This window comes from Gekko japonicus, unplaced genomic scaffold (genome assembly GCF_001447785.1).
Source record: "Gekko japonicus isolate JY-2015 unplaced genomic scaffold, Gekko_japonicus_V1.1 scaffold281, whole genome shotgun sequence".
NCBI classification, from domain to species: domain Eukaryota; kingdom Metazoa; phylum Chordata; class Lepidosauria; order Squamata; family Gekkonidae; genus Gekko; species Gekko japonicus.
This window is the reverse complement of record NW_015174281.1, coordinates 128,231-144,721: the sequence shown is the minus strand read 5'-3', so window position 1 is coordinate 144,721 and position 16,491 is coordinate 128,231. Positions and strand designations below refer to the sequence as shown.

Genomic DNA, 16,491 nt, shown 5'->3' with positions numbered 1-16,491 from the left:
AACCCAGGACTTTAATTAAAGGGTTAATGCTTTTAAATTTGTTTTCAGTCTGTTTCTAGACTGAGAGATGTTCTATGCCAATAGTTTTAGGCTACTGGAAGTTTGTGGGTTGTTTTTTTTACTGTTATGCTTTGGTTTTAATGGCTGGAAGTTTGTGGGGTTGGGGTTTTTTTACTGTTATGCTTTGGTTTTAATTGTTTGTTTTAACAGTTTGTTACTTTGCATGGTTTTTATGATTTTACCATGTTTTACTTTGTAAGCCACTTTAAGCGGATTCTATAGAGCTGCGGGATATAAGTGTTCTAAAGAAATTGTAAATAAAATAGCAGGAACTAGTAACAAAACACAAACCTACGGTATCACCAATCTACTATAGAGTTTTCACATGATGAACTTGGAATCTGATATGTGCATTCCTAAGGAATAATAGCTCTCATGGTAACTATATAGAAAATGCTGTTCCTGTTGATTGTTCCTTACTACAAGTACTTTATGTGTGTGATATTGCTTAGATGATGGATTCATAATTATGTTTTTAAGGATGGCCATTACAGTTGTATTCCATAGACATGGCTGAAAATTGATATGAGTATCCGTGAGTAGTTGAACTGGGGAGACGTGAGTCAAATCCCCAGTCATCTCATAGAGCTCACTGGGGGACCTTGGGCCAGTCAGTAGATCTTGATCGACATAACAGGGCTGTTGTCAGCATGTACCCAGCTCTGAACTCCTCAGAGAGAAAGGCAGGAAGCAAATATGATTGATAACAGTAAACTAAGAAAATGTGAAAGTCAGCCATGCCGCTTTTGCTTATGATAATCTTTAAATAACTACATGGTATACTAGTCTCACACTTACGTTGATAAAGCTTATCAACCTGTAACTGTTTTCACCTATCCACTTGACTGTGCTGTCTGTTTTGGTGTGTTTGTGGGTAGGTGTTTTGGGTGTGGGAGACTCGTTCTCATTGAACTGATAAAACTTCCCCTACTGCTCAATCTAGACAAGTGACAGATTACAGGTCTGTGATATGATGAGCCTAGCTCCTTGTTCTCGCTTGCCAGAATATAGTACTGTCAAATCTTGGTACTTACAGAAGAGATGTTCTTTATGTTTTCAAGTCAGCTGCTTGGATTTAATTTCCTCAACTCTTCCTGGTTGTTTTCTTTTATAGGAAAAGCGTTTGATATTACATATGTACGTCTGAAATTCCACACCAGCCGGCCAGAGAGCTTTGTCATCTACAAGCGTACTCGGGAAGATGGTCCATGGGTGCCTTACCAGTATTACAGTGGATCTTGTGAGAACACTTATCACAAACCCAATCGGGGTTTCATCAGGACTGGGGAGGACGAACAGCAAGCACTTTGCACAGATGAGTTCAGCGACATCTCTCCCCTCACGGGAGGCAACGTGGCCTTTTCAACTCTGGAGGGAAGACCCAGCGCTTACAACTTCGATAACAGTCCTGTTCTACAGGTAAAGAGACTTAGAATTTAGCAAGAGATTGTAGCAGGTAGGCCTCGGTTTTTAGTATCCAGGGCTCCGTTCGGATGTCACAGACCTCTCTCTGTTAGCGAGGGACATTTCCTTGGCATGTTCCCTCCCCCCTCCCCTCAGGCACAGAGCACAATTGAAGACTTTGCAGTTTTGTCCTGATGTCCAAATGAGGTTCATTTGTTTGCCGCAAACATTGTTCTAAACTGTGCTTAGCCCTGGCTTAGAATCCCAGTTTTGGTGGAGGCAGAAGCAAAAATTATCTTGGCCCTTGCATTTTGGACATTCTCGAAGACTGAAGACTTCTGAAACCGGGAAGTCTTTGATAGTGCCATGTGCATTGGGAGGAAGCAGGCAAGCGCCTGAGTTAAGCAACAAGCCATTTTTCCACTAGAAACCTCTGGAGCAGCCTGTTCCCCTTCAGTGTAAAGCAATCAGGAACTGTGACCCTCAGTGTGGCTCCTAGACTGCTTGGGATATCCTTGGTTAATAAGATTCTTCACAGCTTAGTCTGTCAAACGTCTGTATCAGCCAGTCTGGTGCTTCCACAGCACTTGAAGCAGCTTCTGGTATTCCATTAAGGGCAGCAGAATGAAAGGAGGCGGACCTGGATCCTGGGACACAATCTGCCAGGCAGTATTCCCACATGATCCATATTGATGGGAACCAGAGCTGAGATATACGCAGCAGTTCCTCATTGGAGAGGAAGTATGAAATAGACATGCAATAAATAAAATAAAGAATAGTTCTTAAAAGCTACAGTGAAAGATAGCTAGGAATTTATTCCTCTGGCTGGTCCTTTCGTCCTCCTGCTGTCCTTTGGAGGAGGAAACGAATGCTGATTTTTATCTAATTAAGCTTACATTGCTTTACACTTCAGATGTAGAAACCAGACTTCTTCCTTTTAAGGAAATTAAAGCTGTGGGGTTGTGTTGCTGTTGTTTCTCCATGGCATCTATCTGCTTCCTTGTTGTGTTCTCAGCATGGCTTTAAACCATTTGTTTTTACATGAAATGAATGGGAAAAATACCAGGCACTGTGAGCACCAAGACTATGGCTAAGTGATTATTCTGTGTGTGTCTCCCCTACGATGTAGGCAAGCGCAGTTGCAGCAGCTGAAGAAGGAAGGTTTAACATTAGCTCTTCGTTTTGAGAGGCAAGAATATCAGAGGGTGGATGTCCATTTTGTAGCAGCGATTCTTGATTCTCACGCGTAGCAGTGGTATGGGAAAAATACCAGGCACTGTGAGCACCAAGACTATGGCTAAGTGATTATTCTGTGTGTGTCTCCCCTACGATGTAGGCAAGCGCAGTTGCAGCAGTTGAAGAAGGAAGGTTTAACATTCGTTTTGAGAGGCAAGAATATCAGGGGGTGGATGTCCATTTTGTAGCAGTGATTCTTGATTCTCACGCGTAGCAGTGGTCTAGAGGAGGGACGGCAAATGGAAATTGAGGGGAAATGAGGAATTAAAACAAAATATCCTTTAGGTTTACAGCCGAGGGAGGGCTTGTGTGTGTTTCTGACTGCAAGGCATCACACCGTGTAAGAGATTTACATTTGTTTCACTTTACCTTCTTTCTTCTTTCTGGCTTGTTCAAATCGTTTTGTGGAATAGCTCGAGAGTTCTCCTGCTTTGTCTTGTCTCGTACACATATGGGCTGAAGTGAGGAATTGTGTTCCAGACAGTAGATTCTGTGATTGTGTAGCAAACACAGAGAAGTTGGATCCTGCGCAAGAACCGTGGGATCTTCCCCCCCCCGCCCCCACCCTTTTCAGCCCTGAGAATCTTTATTCCTGGTGGGGAGGAGGAAGGGCTTGCATGTACTAATAGACGCTAGGTGGTTTGGGAAGCTGTAGTGGGGAGGGAGAGGGAGGTGAAGCTGCTCCTTTCCCTTCCATGAGCAGAGTTCTGTTCACGCAAGAGACAGAAAGGGTGATTTCATTCCCTTCCCCCTCTCCAATGCAGCACTTGACCTGAGTGGCTATTAGGACATGTGAGTTGTCCGTCCCCCCCACAGGAATAAGTTTTCCCAGGGCTGGAAAGGCCTGGAGGGAGGTGGCAAAGATCCCAGACCAACAGCAGCTTCACAGGAACCCAAGTCAAAATGTGTAGTGTGTGAATCTCTGGCTACGATGAGTCTGCTTCGTGGATGTATATGTTTGCTATCATATTGTGCTGCTGCCGCTTAAAAAGTCAGTGTAAAAGAAGTGCATTGAGACCAGTTAAATTTGCTAACCGGTTAATGCAAAGTTGCACAGCTGAGGTTAATAGCTGTGGCTTATGGAAGGGGTAGGGTACAGTACAGAGAGAGCTGGTGTGTAAATATTCTGTAAAGCCGTTCAGTTCTGCTTGCCTTTTGCTTCCTTGCCTTGCCTCTGCCACATGCATGCAAGAGACCCTCTCTGTACGCTTCTGCATCAGCTGGTTATTTGGCTACAGACTGATGGTTTGAAACCCCCTGTGTGGTTTTTTTTTGCAAGGGAACAGCTGTCTGCTAGATTCCCAAATAAAGCTGGCGTTTTTAAAAAAAGCAAAACCTCTCTCTCTCACACACTCTGAGACACTCTGGTTGTTTTCTTTTTTACTCTGTTGAATTTGTAACTTTATGGCTTTCAAAGCACAGAGCAGTAACAACATGGGTTAATTGGAGAAGGAATGCGCAGTTGGTTTAGGATTTTATAAACCGTATTCAAATAGGCTTCTAAAGCTCTCGTCTGAAGTTTATAGTGGGACTTAATAGAAATGGGAAGAGTTTTAGTGATGGTCACAAGGTGAGGATGACCATCATAAGAAAGTTCTGCCAGAGTGATATTTTTTTTTATCATTCACAAGTTCACAGCTCACATCGATTAGTTTAATTTTTTTAATTAAGTAGGGTTGAAATAGAGGCCACTACATCCTGTCCTAGTTAAGAAAAGAAGAAAAAATTCTCCAGTGAGAAAAGAACTGGGTATTTTATTTTACTTCTTGGGAGAACAGAAACCTCCTAATAAACACACAAGTGTAATAAAATGCTGTACGTACTTCCAGCCAGAACAGCATTATCATGCAGAAGCAGTGCCCAGCTGTCATGGACAAGAATTGGGGAAAACCATTTCATCTTAGGAAAGGGTGACATTTATGGAGATGAACCAGTGTTTGTGGAGACAGTTGGGCTGGGGAAAACCTCATTTCTTCTGCACCTGTATGCTTTCACATCTTGCAGGAAGATTAAAAAATCCCTGTGATGTGCAGGAACCTGATTGTTGGGTGCTGTGTTCTGGTGGTCTTCTGCAGTCAGAATGCAGATTGTCTGGGAGTCTTCTACCCATGGGGAGGGGGGTAAGATTGAAAAGGAGCTGCTCTTTGTGTATGTCCATGTGAGAGCATCCTGTTACTCTCTTTTGTGTCTTGCAGGTGGGAGGGAAGAGCAGGTGTGAGGTACTGTAGTTTCCAAGTTTAGGTTAGAAGACTTCCTCTGTTAGTATCTGCACCATATTTTCTGTAGCCTGTGTATGTTGTAGAGATGTTGGTAGTAGAATACAACCTGAAATTCTTTAAAAAAAAAGAGACTGCCTTGATTCCTACTTGCAAGTTTTGCCCAGGTGCCAGCGTTACTCTGTTTGATCCTCCTCCTGGAATAAAAATGGAAAGGAGAGGTAAAAACCAGGAGGTGTTGGCAGCTACTGGAAGGAAAGCCCCCCCCCCCAAGCTTTTGAGGGGGGGGGTTGGGGAGCATCAAGGGATCCGTTCTGAGAAGGGTGCAAAACAGATTCCCCCCACACACAGGCTTCTAAGCAGGGCTTGGTTGCACTTGCATGTTTCTGGGCTGGTTGCGTGTCAGGAGGGGGAGCAGTGTTACAGACAGTGGGATGGGAAATGTTACAGAGGCAGCCTCTTCTTAAGAACTTCAAGTTATAAAACCCACCCCAAACAGGCTTCTAAGCAGGGCTTGGTTGTACTTGCATGTTTGTGGGCTGGTTGTGTGTCAGGATGGAGAGCAGTGTTGTAGACACTGGGATGGGAAATGTTACAGAGCAGCCTCTTCTTAAGAACTTCAAGTTATTTAATTTTTATTTCTCCTGATATCTTTGTCATATCTGAGTCCGGGGGGAAATAATTGTATTTATCAAGGATAGTTATATATTAGGTAAAGGTAAATGTTCCCTTGCTCGAAAGCCAGTCGAATCCGACTGTAGGGTTGCGGTGCTCATCTCCGTTTCAAAGCCAAAGAGCCATTTCCGTGGTCATGTGGCCGGCATGACTAAACACCAAGGTGCATGGAACGCTGTTACCTTCCCACCGAAGTGGTACCTATTTATCTACTTGCAATTTCTTGCTTTTGAAGTGCTAGGTTGGCAGGAGCTGGAACTAGAGACGGGAGCTCACTCCGTCATGCAGCACACTCTGATCTCGAACTGCTGAAACGACCTTCCACAGCCTGCAGTTCAGCGTCTTAACCACTTGAGCCACCGCAGCTCCTAATTATATGTTACAGAGTGTATAAAACAGAAAATATTTCTCCCCATCATCTCCTTCATTATAATTTTTAAGCCATTATCTATAAAATACAGTAGTCCTTAATTTTGTTAAGGTACTTTTGTATTCAATATTTTAAATTTCAAATTTCATAACTGATATATTTTGCAACTGCATTATTAGTTTCATCATTACGACATAGTCAGTATTAACTATTTTGCCATTTTTATATACTCGCTATAGCTTCTTCTATATCAAAATACTAAGGAAAGTCTATTATATATCTCATAATTAGAAAGTAAAACAGATGTTTCTGCTCAGAGCCAGTTTGGTGTAGTGGGTAGGAGCACGGATTCTAATATGAGAGAACCAGGTTTGATTCCCCATTCCTCCACATGCAGCTGCTGAGTGACCTTGGGCAAGCCACAGTTCTCTCAGAGCTGTTCTCTCAGAGCTCTCTCAGCCCCACCTACCTCACAGGGCGTCTGTTGTGAGGAGAGGAAAGGAAGGAGATTGTAAACTGCTCTGAGACAGTGAGTGAAAGGCAGGATATAAATCCAACTCCCCCTCTTTCCCCTCTTCAAAATCCACTTACATTTATATTCAGAACTTGTTCTCATTCTGCTTCTGCATTGCGATACGTTTATATACAATTTTTAAACTGTTTCTCATTCTAAATTTATCTCCTGCTTGCATAATACAAACTCCATCTCTCCTCAAAGTTTGTAATCGATCTGTTTCTCAAATAGGTTGTTAAATTTCGCTGTTACTGCATAGTGGGCAAGTTTATTTTCCTGTTCTTTCAAGCTTGGACAGACGTCTAATATCCATTTTACTGTGTAGATAATTCAAGCCACTGTCACCATATATTTGAACATCTCTCCCAAAACTTTTGGTAATTTATTAGGCAATATATCTGATACCATATTCTTAGCTTCCATGGGGAATTTAAATTTTAATATGTTCTGCATTTTCCCATTTATTTCTTTCCAATACTTTTTGCTTTTCTACAAGTCCACCGCATATGGTAAAAGGTTCCATCTATGTCTTGACATTTCCAGCATTTTCCTTTGTAGTTTTTGTCTGCTTTCTCAGTATCCTTTGGGGTTATATACCAACTTAAAACATTTTGTACCAATTTTCTCTTAACACCTGACTTGCTGTAAACTTAACTGTTCTCATTGATACATAGGTATCTGCTTTCTAAAATTCTGCATCTATTTAGTCATACAGTTTTTTACTTCTTCTGTTTCTAACTGAACTAATAACTTATCTATGCAGCATAGTAAATGGTCAGCTGTTCGAACTCATTTACCTCTCTTAGAGCTTTACCTTCCTTGTTGATAATCTTCTTTACTCTTGAAACATATTGACAATAGCAACCGTTGAATGTTGATTCCTTCACCTTTAATATCTTGCCAGGACTTGATTTTCCCCTGAGCATTTACCATATTGCTGTCGGTTAAAAAAGTATTTTATTTCTCGTGTTCTTATCATGATAAGTTTCTATTGGAGACATGAGCAGAGAATTTGGAGGGCTCAGTAAATTCTGGCATGTAAACCATATTTTCCAAAGTCCATCTCTAATTACATGACTTCTTTCTTATGTTATGATTGTTTTAATTGAGTTCTTAATCCATAAATAATTGTGTAAGCCTTCATCTAGGCCTGCTGATTCAAGTTTTACTATTCTTTGTCTTGGGTTTTCAATCCAGTCCTCAATCCAAACCAGGCCTGGCGCTTGGTAATATAATTTTATTTTTGAAACTGCTAGCCCTCCTCTCTTTTTCTTGTCTTGAAATATTTTAAAGCTTACTCTTGGTTTCTTGCCATTCCAAACAAATTTATCTGTCTTTGCCATGCTATCAATATTCTTTCTTCTATAGGCATAGGTTGCATTTTGAATAAAAAAATTAGTTTTGGCAGTACATTCATTTTGATTGCAGAATTTCTTCCCAGCCACAAGGTTTTATTTCCCCCCCTATCTGGATAAATCTGCTTGTATCAATTTCCAGGTCTTCTGATAATTGTTTTTTTAAAAGATTACAGTTTCACCCAGTCACATTTATTCCTGATATTTAAAGGAACTAGAAATAAGGCCCGTTGTGGAAATAAATACAACGAGATCTAGAAAGAGGCTCTGGGAGAGTGCTCGTTTGAGGTGTGGAATGGAGTGAAGTCCAATCAGCTTACATATGCAAAAGACCAGGTTGTCGCAGCAGTTGTGGTGTGGGCGGGACCCGGGCTTTGCCTTCTGATTGGTGGCGATATATGCTGAGGAGCAGTGCCATCAGCCATACACTAAGGGAGTGCATTTTAGAATTAGAACTTTGGCACCCACTATTCAATTATATATAAGGAGAGATTGGTGGCTACTGTACATTCTATACCCTTGATAATACCTTCTTGTTGTATTGAGAATTTCATTATTATTTTTGTCTTCCTGTTGATTTTATATTCTGATAAGGATACAAATTTTTCAACATTACGTTCTGTAACAATTTGGGGGGGGGGATCCCCAATTGACTGCATAGATTTAATTTTAAATTCTACATCATCCACTTTTATTCCTTTGATCCTTATGCCTTGTTTGATCTTTTTAGCAAAAGTCTCTATCGCTGGGTAAATCGTTGGGGTGACAAGGGGCATCCCTGCCGTGTTCCTTTTTTGATTGAAATTGCTTCTGTTGATTTTCCATTTATGAACATCTTTGCTTGTTGGTTCAAGTATGTATCTTGCATCCAGTTCCAGAGTTCAGGGCCATAGCCCATACTTTGAAGTATATTCAGTAGAAAAGGCCATGTTAAATTACTTCTTTAAAATGTTTGTAATGCATTGCCGTCAGCCCATCTGGCCCTGGTGCTTTTTGTCCTTTTTCATTATTTTTTTTAAATTGCCTGGGAGATTTCTTGAATTGTTATTATTTGGAGGGAGAATCCCATCTTCAAGTGATCAAGTGTTTCCCAAACTTGGAACAGCGGAGGCATACTTTCTTCCTTTACTCAGGGAGGAGTTTACTTTTAGAGCACGGAGGAGTGTGAATTACCTTCAGAGGGACATATCCCATAGATTTCTGCTTCGACAACCAGCTTCCTTCTGATCAGGAGTAGATGAAGCCAAAAGAGCAAATCATGCAGAGGTGAAGCAGGTAGCCTCCTCTCACGAACCTAGAACTGTTTAATTAATTTGTTCTTGTCACATAAGTCATGTCCTGGCACCGCATATGGGAATTAAAGAAATAACTGTACAGCCAGTTTCCAGTGCTTTAGGAGTTCTATACCTTTCAACTAGTTGAGAATCTTTACATTCTAATAAAACAAATTTAATGTATTCACACAGACCCAGCTCAAGTAACTGTTCAAAATATTGTGGTTTGATACCACAGAGATACAGCCAGGTTTCTGCTTTGTTAGGGAAAGCAATATAATAGATCTCTTTGATCCTATTATGGTCCAAGTAACACCGCTGATATTATGTGACCATCACTTTTCTCAGAATTGTCACAAATTGAAAGGGAGGGGGAAAAGCTTGGCTGCTCGTGGAATTCATGTTGTATCACCTTATGGTAGACAGTTTTAAGATGGAAACCATTTCAGGTCAACTGATTGGGTTTACTTGGTCATTATTAGTTGCATACCACTCTTGCATGTCCTAGAGACAAAAACTATGGATATGTACTTAAATGTTAATAAGCAAGTGTTTGAACTAGGACACTACTCTATGAACACAGTTTTTAAATACATGCCTTAAACTTCATTACATATGTTTGAGGGGGTTCCAGGTATAATGGAAACCTACAGAGCAAAACTGAAGTGTGCTGTTACCTTCCCACCGAAGTGGTGCCTATTTGTCGACTTGCAATTTCTTGCTTTCGAACTGCTAGGTTGGCAGGAGCTGGAACTACAGACAGGAGCTCACTCCATCATGCGGCACCCGGGTCTTGAACCGCTGAACTACTGACCTTCCACAGCCTGCAGTTCAGCGTCTTAACCACTTGAGCCACCGCAGCTCCACTTAAATGTTAATAAGCAAGTGTTTGAAATAGGACACCACTCTATGAACACAACTTTTAAATAAATGCCTTAAACTTCATTACATAAGTTTGAGGGGGTTCCAGGTATACTGGAAACCTACAGAGCAAAACTGAAGTGTATTCAGGAAGGGTATCATATGGACATACTTGTCTTTCATGTTTATCCTACTGATCTTTCCTCCAGTCTCCTCCTCTTCCTGCCTTTATATTTTAACACCGCTCAGACTTTGCTTCGAAATGCCCTTGCCTCTTTCACATTTAGCAAGTCATGGCATTAGCATTAGCTGAACTTGACTGTGGTTTTGTCTGTTTTTATCTACCTGGGTTATGTGGATTGATTTCCATTTCTCCTTTTAGGAATGGGTAACTGCGACTGATATCAGAGTAAGCCTTAATCGTCTTAACACCTTTGGAGATGAAGTATTCAATGATCCCAAAGTTCTCAAGTCATATTATTATGCCATTTCTGACTTCGCTGTGGGTGGCAGGTAAGTAAGGAATAATTCTTTTGCGTCTTTCTTACACAAGCAGACCTTCTTGAGCCTGTGAGCACTTTGGAGATGTGGAGAACAGGTAGTAGATGCCATCGCAAAATGGCTGCCTTGAGGGTGGAACCAGTTACAAAATGCATGCTGTGAGGGGCAGCTCTCTCTCCCTCCCCCCCCCCCCCCCATGTGGAACAGGGCTCAGAGTGGTGTACATCAATAAAAACATTTACATAATACATTCACAGTTTACATTGGTAGGACAGTAGTGAACCTATAACCAAGATGGTGATAAGACTGCCAGAAAAGGAAAGAAAATAAACATTTGTTATACATCCAGACTGATACTTAACAGCCCTATGCACTATTCCTGTATTGATTACGCATCCATTGTCTTTGTTGGCACCGGATTTACATGTACGAGTATGGGTGCCGCTTGAATTTTATAGAAAAGCCTCTATCGGTGATAGAAAACAAACTGTGACAGTGTTTAAAAATAATTGTTGTGTGATTAACCTCTTATCACAGACTGTGCCCCTCCGGTCACTTGATATTTTCATCCAGGATAATAGTTTCACTGAGAAGAGGGAAATGTCTTTCTATTCCCAATCTTTTATTATTTTATTTTATTTTAGAACAGTCTTATACTGTCTTTCTGCCTTTTAGACCCCCAAGGTGGCTAAGAATTTCATGTCCATAGTTTAAATCACAAAGCCAATTAAAAAATAAACAAAGCTTGTAAAATAGCCACAAATAAATTCATTAAATTGTCAGGAAGTCAGTAGTAGTTGAAGTAGCACTAAAGTTATATGTTCACTTTTACATGTGCAGCCCTGGTTAATGGCTAACTTCCAACAGAGGCTGTTGTCTTTTTTGCTGTTGTGGCTTTCATTTTAATTGAGATCTGGATGGCTAGCAGTATTGATTCTGCCCACTTCCTTATTCCTGTACCAGCCAATATACTTCCTGTGTAACTCCTTCTTTACCTCATGCGAACAGCATCAGAGGTTTAGGTAGGGCTATTTTGGGGCAGGAACGCACAGGAATGGAGTTCCGGCTGGCTCCCGAGTTGGCCACGCCCAGCAGGAACTCATTAGTATAACAGGCCACACCTAACAGCAGAAACTCATAAGGATTGGCTACATTAGGGGTGTGTGGCCTAACATGCAAAGGAGTTCCTGCTACAAAAAAAGCCCTGTGTTTTGACAACAAACAAGGTAAACAGAATAAGAAGCAAAAGGTGGGTGAGGCTGGATACTTCTAGTAACATGGGGGTGCAACCTAATGTGCTAATGAGCTGTGCTGTCAGGGGTGAGGCCTAATATGCTAATGAGTTCCTGCTGTTGGGTGTGGCCTATTATGCTAATGAGTTCATGTTGGGCTTTCTCTACAAAAAGAGCCCTGGGTTTAGGTAGTCTCCTCTGTTATTCACTTCCACTTGCCCGACTCTTGGCTTATATGTGAGAATTAGCCAGCAGAAAACACATGAGAGGAGCCGAAAGCACATGAGAGGAACAGGGTGTTAAAAGAGCTCTTTACTCGCATCTCAGCTGAGGACCGGACTCCATTACTATTCTCAATTTGGAACTGAATGTGTAAGAGTTTATTGTGCATGTCTTGATGTCACCAGGAGAAATAAGGTGCTGTTGTGTAATAATGGGAAAGTTGAGGGACCACAGCCAGCTTCAGATTGCCAGTTGCCTGCATTTAACACGCTCTTTCACCATGGGTTGTGAAAAGAGTTTGATTCCTCAGTTAAGTCACGTCAAAACACGGTAAAACTCTTGCTTTCTTAGCCATAGCAGGGGTGTTGCTTGAATAAATCAGCTCATTACTAGTGATAAAGCAGTGCAGCGTGATTCCCTTCCTCTTAAGGGGATCGGTCAGGTCCTGGGAGTCCCTTGGAAGCGAGCTGGTCTGTGGCTGTGTGGGAGGGCTTGGACGTGTTCTGGGCACAAGATGTACCGCTTGTCTGAAGCCTGTTCCCGCCTTGCAGGTGCAAGTGTAATGGCCACGCAAGTGAGTGTGTGAAGAACGAATATGGAAAACTCGCTTGCAGTTGTAAACACAATACCTTTGGGGCTGACTGTGAGAAGTGCCTTCCTTTTTACAATGACCGGCCTTGGCGAAGAGCAACGGCAGAGAGTGCCAACGAATGTTTGCGTAAGTGTGTGAGGGGGATTGTTCTTAAATAATCTGGCTTTGTCCGAGAAAGGAGGGGGGGAGCCTCCCTGCCAATTATTTCACCGCCTCCTACAGTCATGTGGGTGGTAGCCAATTTTAATAACTCTTCGGTGTGCGTTCTTCCTTCCTTCTTTTCCCCCCTTCTGGCAAGCGTAAGTCTAGCTGCTTCCTGTCTCTGTATTAATGCAGGAGCTTAACGTAGTTTTAAACTGTTTTCTCTCCATCTTCCCCCTCCAATGTCTTTATGTTCATCTTATCACTCAGCATGTGGTAGAAATGTCTTGGGCCTTGTAGAGTGTTAGGTAATTCTTCTGTTGCTATCTTAAACCCTGGATCACATTAGCTACTAGTGGTTCGTTTATCTATGGTTATTGTTGGCATGCCTATCTGTTTTTCAAGATGCTAGATTAAAAATGCATTTCTCACTCTTGCATCATTGATTTAGTATAGCGCGGAGGGGGACTACCATAAGGAAACCAGAGCTGTGCGTGCTATGCTCTTAGTAATTTAAAAAATTTAAAATCTGTACCAAGGCAACTCAGTTTATGCAAATACAAGGGAAGAATACTGCTGCCGATATGAAATATGTAAGATAATGACGTTTGGATACCGAGTGAGTTGTACAGGAGACGGTATAGAGTGGGAGAGGCTGGCAAACCCAATATGAGACTGCCATTTTGGGTGGTAGTCCTTTAAGACATTCTGGGTATTGCAAACTGTGGGTTAGAATCTGGAAGATGGGGGGACATGTTACTCCTGAAAGATATGAGGCAGGTGAAGCAGGTGCTGAGTGGAAACGCTACATGTAACAGCTGGAAAAATGAGCATCTCCATATCTGTCAGTGTCTAGAACATTTTGTCAGGCAAGGGTTTGAGGGAAGGGGCATCAGTCTTGCCAGAGATTCTCACTTGAAATAGCAAGAGTACAACAGCATGGGAGAACCTGTTTTATCTGAAATCTGTGTATCCTCCAGTGCTCTTAATTATTATTTTTAAAAAACCTCCCAGGCAACTTATGAAAGTTTAAAAAAGCAAATAATAGAACAAAACTATGGGCAGCAGCGAAATTAAGCATGTCTTAATAGAAGCAACAGCATTCTGATCTAGAGGATCTAAAAAAATCTAAGCGATAAAACTGTCATCAAAAAAATGCCAAGACTGAAAGAGCAAGCGCAAAAACCCAATGATAGAGCTGGTTTCACACCCTCCCTTTAACAATCTGAAAATGCCTGGGAAAATATGAATGTCTTTGGTTCGTAAAGCTGAGCAGGCTGGATGCCAGATGAACAGCTGTGGGGAGGGGGTTCTAAAGGCAGTGAACCACATCAAAGAAGGCTCTGTCTCCACTAGACGTCCACCTCACCTCAAACAACAGGGACAACATGGAGTAATATTTGCAGAGAAGATATTAACTGACAGATAGGTGGTCTTTCGGAGCTGCGGTGGCTCAAGTGGTTAAGACGCTGAACTGCAGGCTGTGGAAGGTCGGTAGTTCAGCAGTTCGAGACCCGAGTGTGCCACATGACGGAGTGAGCTCCCGTCTCTAGTTCCAGCTCCTGCCAACCTAGCAGTTCGAAAGCAAGAAATTGCAAGTAGATAAATAGGTACCACTTCAGTGGGAAGGTAACAGCGCTTCGTGCGCCTCGGCATCTAGTCATGCCGGCCACATGACCACAGAAATATCTTCGGACATCGCTGGCTCTTCGGCTTTGAAATGGAGATGAGCACCGCAACCCTAGAGTCGGATTCGACTGGCGTTCGAGCAAGGGAACTTTTACCTTAATCTTTTAGGTGGTCTTTATCTCCCCACCAACCAAAATCTTCTGGCTATGCCCCTGGTTTATCCCCATCTAGCCCATTACCACATAATTCCACATGCATATTTGCCAGATAGGCCAATAATGGTGGTGTTGGGGGGAAGGTTGGCAGACAATACCTTGGGTCCCGCTCCCACCTAGAATTTCCGTAGGCACAGGGTGGGAGAAAGTTTTCTGATGCCCCCTACATCCTACTGCGGGGAGGTAGGAAACTCCCAGAAAAAAGTTAGCAGAGGATCAAAGGTTCCCTTGGGGTGGGTGGACAGAATTGCTTCCCCCCCCCCCCATGCCAATGGAAATTCTATTTGGGAGCCAGACTAACAGTACAACAGTAACAGTGAAGAGTAAAAGCAAGCTGCCTTGTTTTGCTAAATCCCATGAGTATGATACAATTGCCTTATTGCAATGGCTTCTCAGCAAGATCCCAAAGCAACCCGGAGGGCATGCCCCTGTGAGATAGCCACAGTGTCTGTGCCTTGTGACACCCCATCCTTCCCTTGTGTTTTCTTCATCATGGCTCAGGAAGTAACGTGTTTCCTGGGTAGTGAGGATAACTTTGGAGATTACCCCATACCTTGCCTACTGAGATTTCCATATAGGCTGCATCAGAGAATGAAGGTGCACTATTATTCCTGTCTTTGGGATAATGTTGCTTTCCAAACATAAGCAGAGAGAGAAGTGGTGCATTTAGTATAGAGGTGCTTTTTTTTTTTGCAATATGCCTCAGTCCCTTTTGTTGCATGCTGTGTCCCCCCCCCCCCACCCCATGCACTTGGAATCCCTGACTCATTGCGTGGAGGGAGAAGAGTTTCTTCCAAGGGCCTCCTTTCTTCCTTTCTTGCAAATGGCATTCGCTGAAAGTCCCCAACCATCTGTGTGTTCAACTGACTTTGAGCTGAAGTCTTGACGAAACCGATGTCTGAGAGCTCTTGTTCTCTGTCTCAGACAGAGACATGAGCTATTGGATTTGTCTGTGCTAAGGAAAGCAGAAGCCTTCCCCCACACACACACAGGATGCAGCTGGGGGAAGCTGCTCTCACCCTTATCTTTTCCCCTGCAGCCTGCATGCCAGAGAGGAGCGTAACTGTGTGGGAGAGCTGTGGGAAGGGGGTAGAAACCGTAGCACAGCTGGAAAGGGGTGGAAAATCTGGTACACTCAGCAGCATATCCCAGCCATCCTTCCCTCCCCCCCACCGCCCAGTTTTGTCCATATGCTAATATTTTTCCAAAGGCTGTTTCCTCTTATTTGTGGTGGCCAGTCTTTTATAGCGAGTGAGCCACAAACAAAGTCCAAGCTGTGAGACTGTGTTTCTCTAGTGCACGCCCCATAACTCTGTGCTTTGTGAGTTAACTCTGCCCTTTGTGGGCTGAGCTGGGTAGCAGACAATAAACAGCACTGGAAGGAGAGGCCTGATTGCTGTTAACAAGCAGACAATTGGCCTGGGAGCTTTATCCAGGCTCCCCACCTGATCTCCAGCATAGCTGCAATTCCAGGGACTACCCCCATCATACAACTCAGTCAGTTTCCCATGTGCCCACATACCAAGGACTTTCCATCCCAGTACAAGAGGATTTGGCAGAGCGCTCTCCCATGTGCACCTCTGTTGCTGGCTCCCTGGTCTTTAATTGCACAGAGAACTCTGGCATAACTGTGGTGCATGGGTGAATTCTGCACCAAAGCTTCGGCAAGACAGAATATTCTTCTGTGTTCAGGTCAGGGGTTGGTGGGTGGAGCTAGTGTTGCTTGCCTCCAGCTCTTGCTTAGCTTAAAATATGCCTGGGGTTTTTAACATGCTGACCCAAGATGTTTTGAAGCCAGACGTGTAGGTTCCCATGCTCTAAATCAGGAATGTCCCTGCAGTCTTCTGCCTGTGCTACTTGTGGCACCATTGCCAAGTTTTACAGCCCCAGGTATCCAAGGAAAGGAAGCCACGATTGTTTGGCCTTTGATGAAGGACTGGAACCGAAAGCATTGTTTAAGCCACTGATCTCCAGGGCTATTTTTGGGCAGGAAT

The 16,491-nt window shown here is 42.9% G+C and overlaps 1 protein-coding gene across 1 annotated transcript in view; it reads left to right on the top strand.

The window, feature by feature from the left end:
* Positions 1 to 16,491, top strand: part of LAMC1 (laminin subunit gamma 1) — a 161,300-nt gene that overhangs the window by 84,563 nt on the left and 60,246 nt on the right. The window contains exons 2-4 of the mRNA XM_015423874.1: positions 1,175 to 1,479; positions 10,348 to 10,478; positions 12,472 to 12,638. Of these exons, the coding sequence (XP_015279360.1) occupies positions 1,175 to 1,479; positions 10,348 to 10,478; positions 12,472 to 12,638 (603 nt within the window). The remainder of the gene's footprint in view (positions 1 to 1,174; positions 1,480 to 10,347; positions 10,479 to 12,471; positions 12,639 to 16,491) is intronic.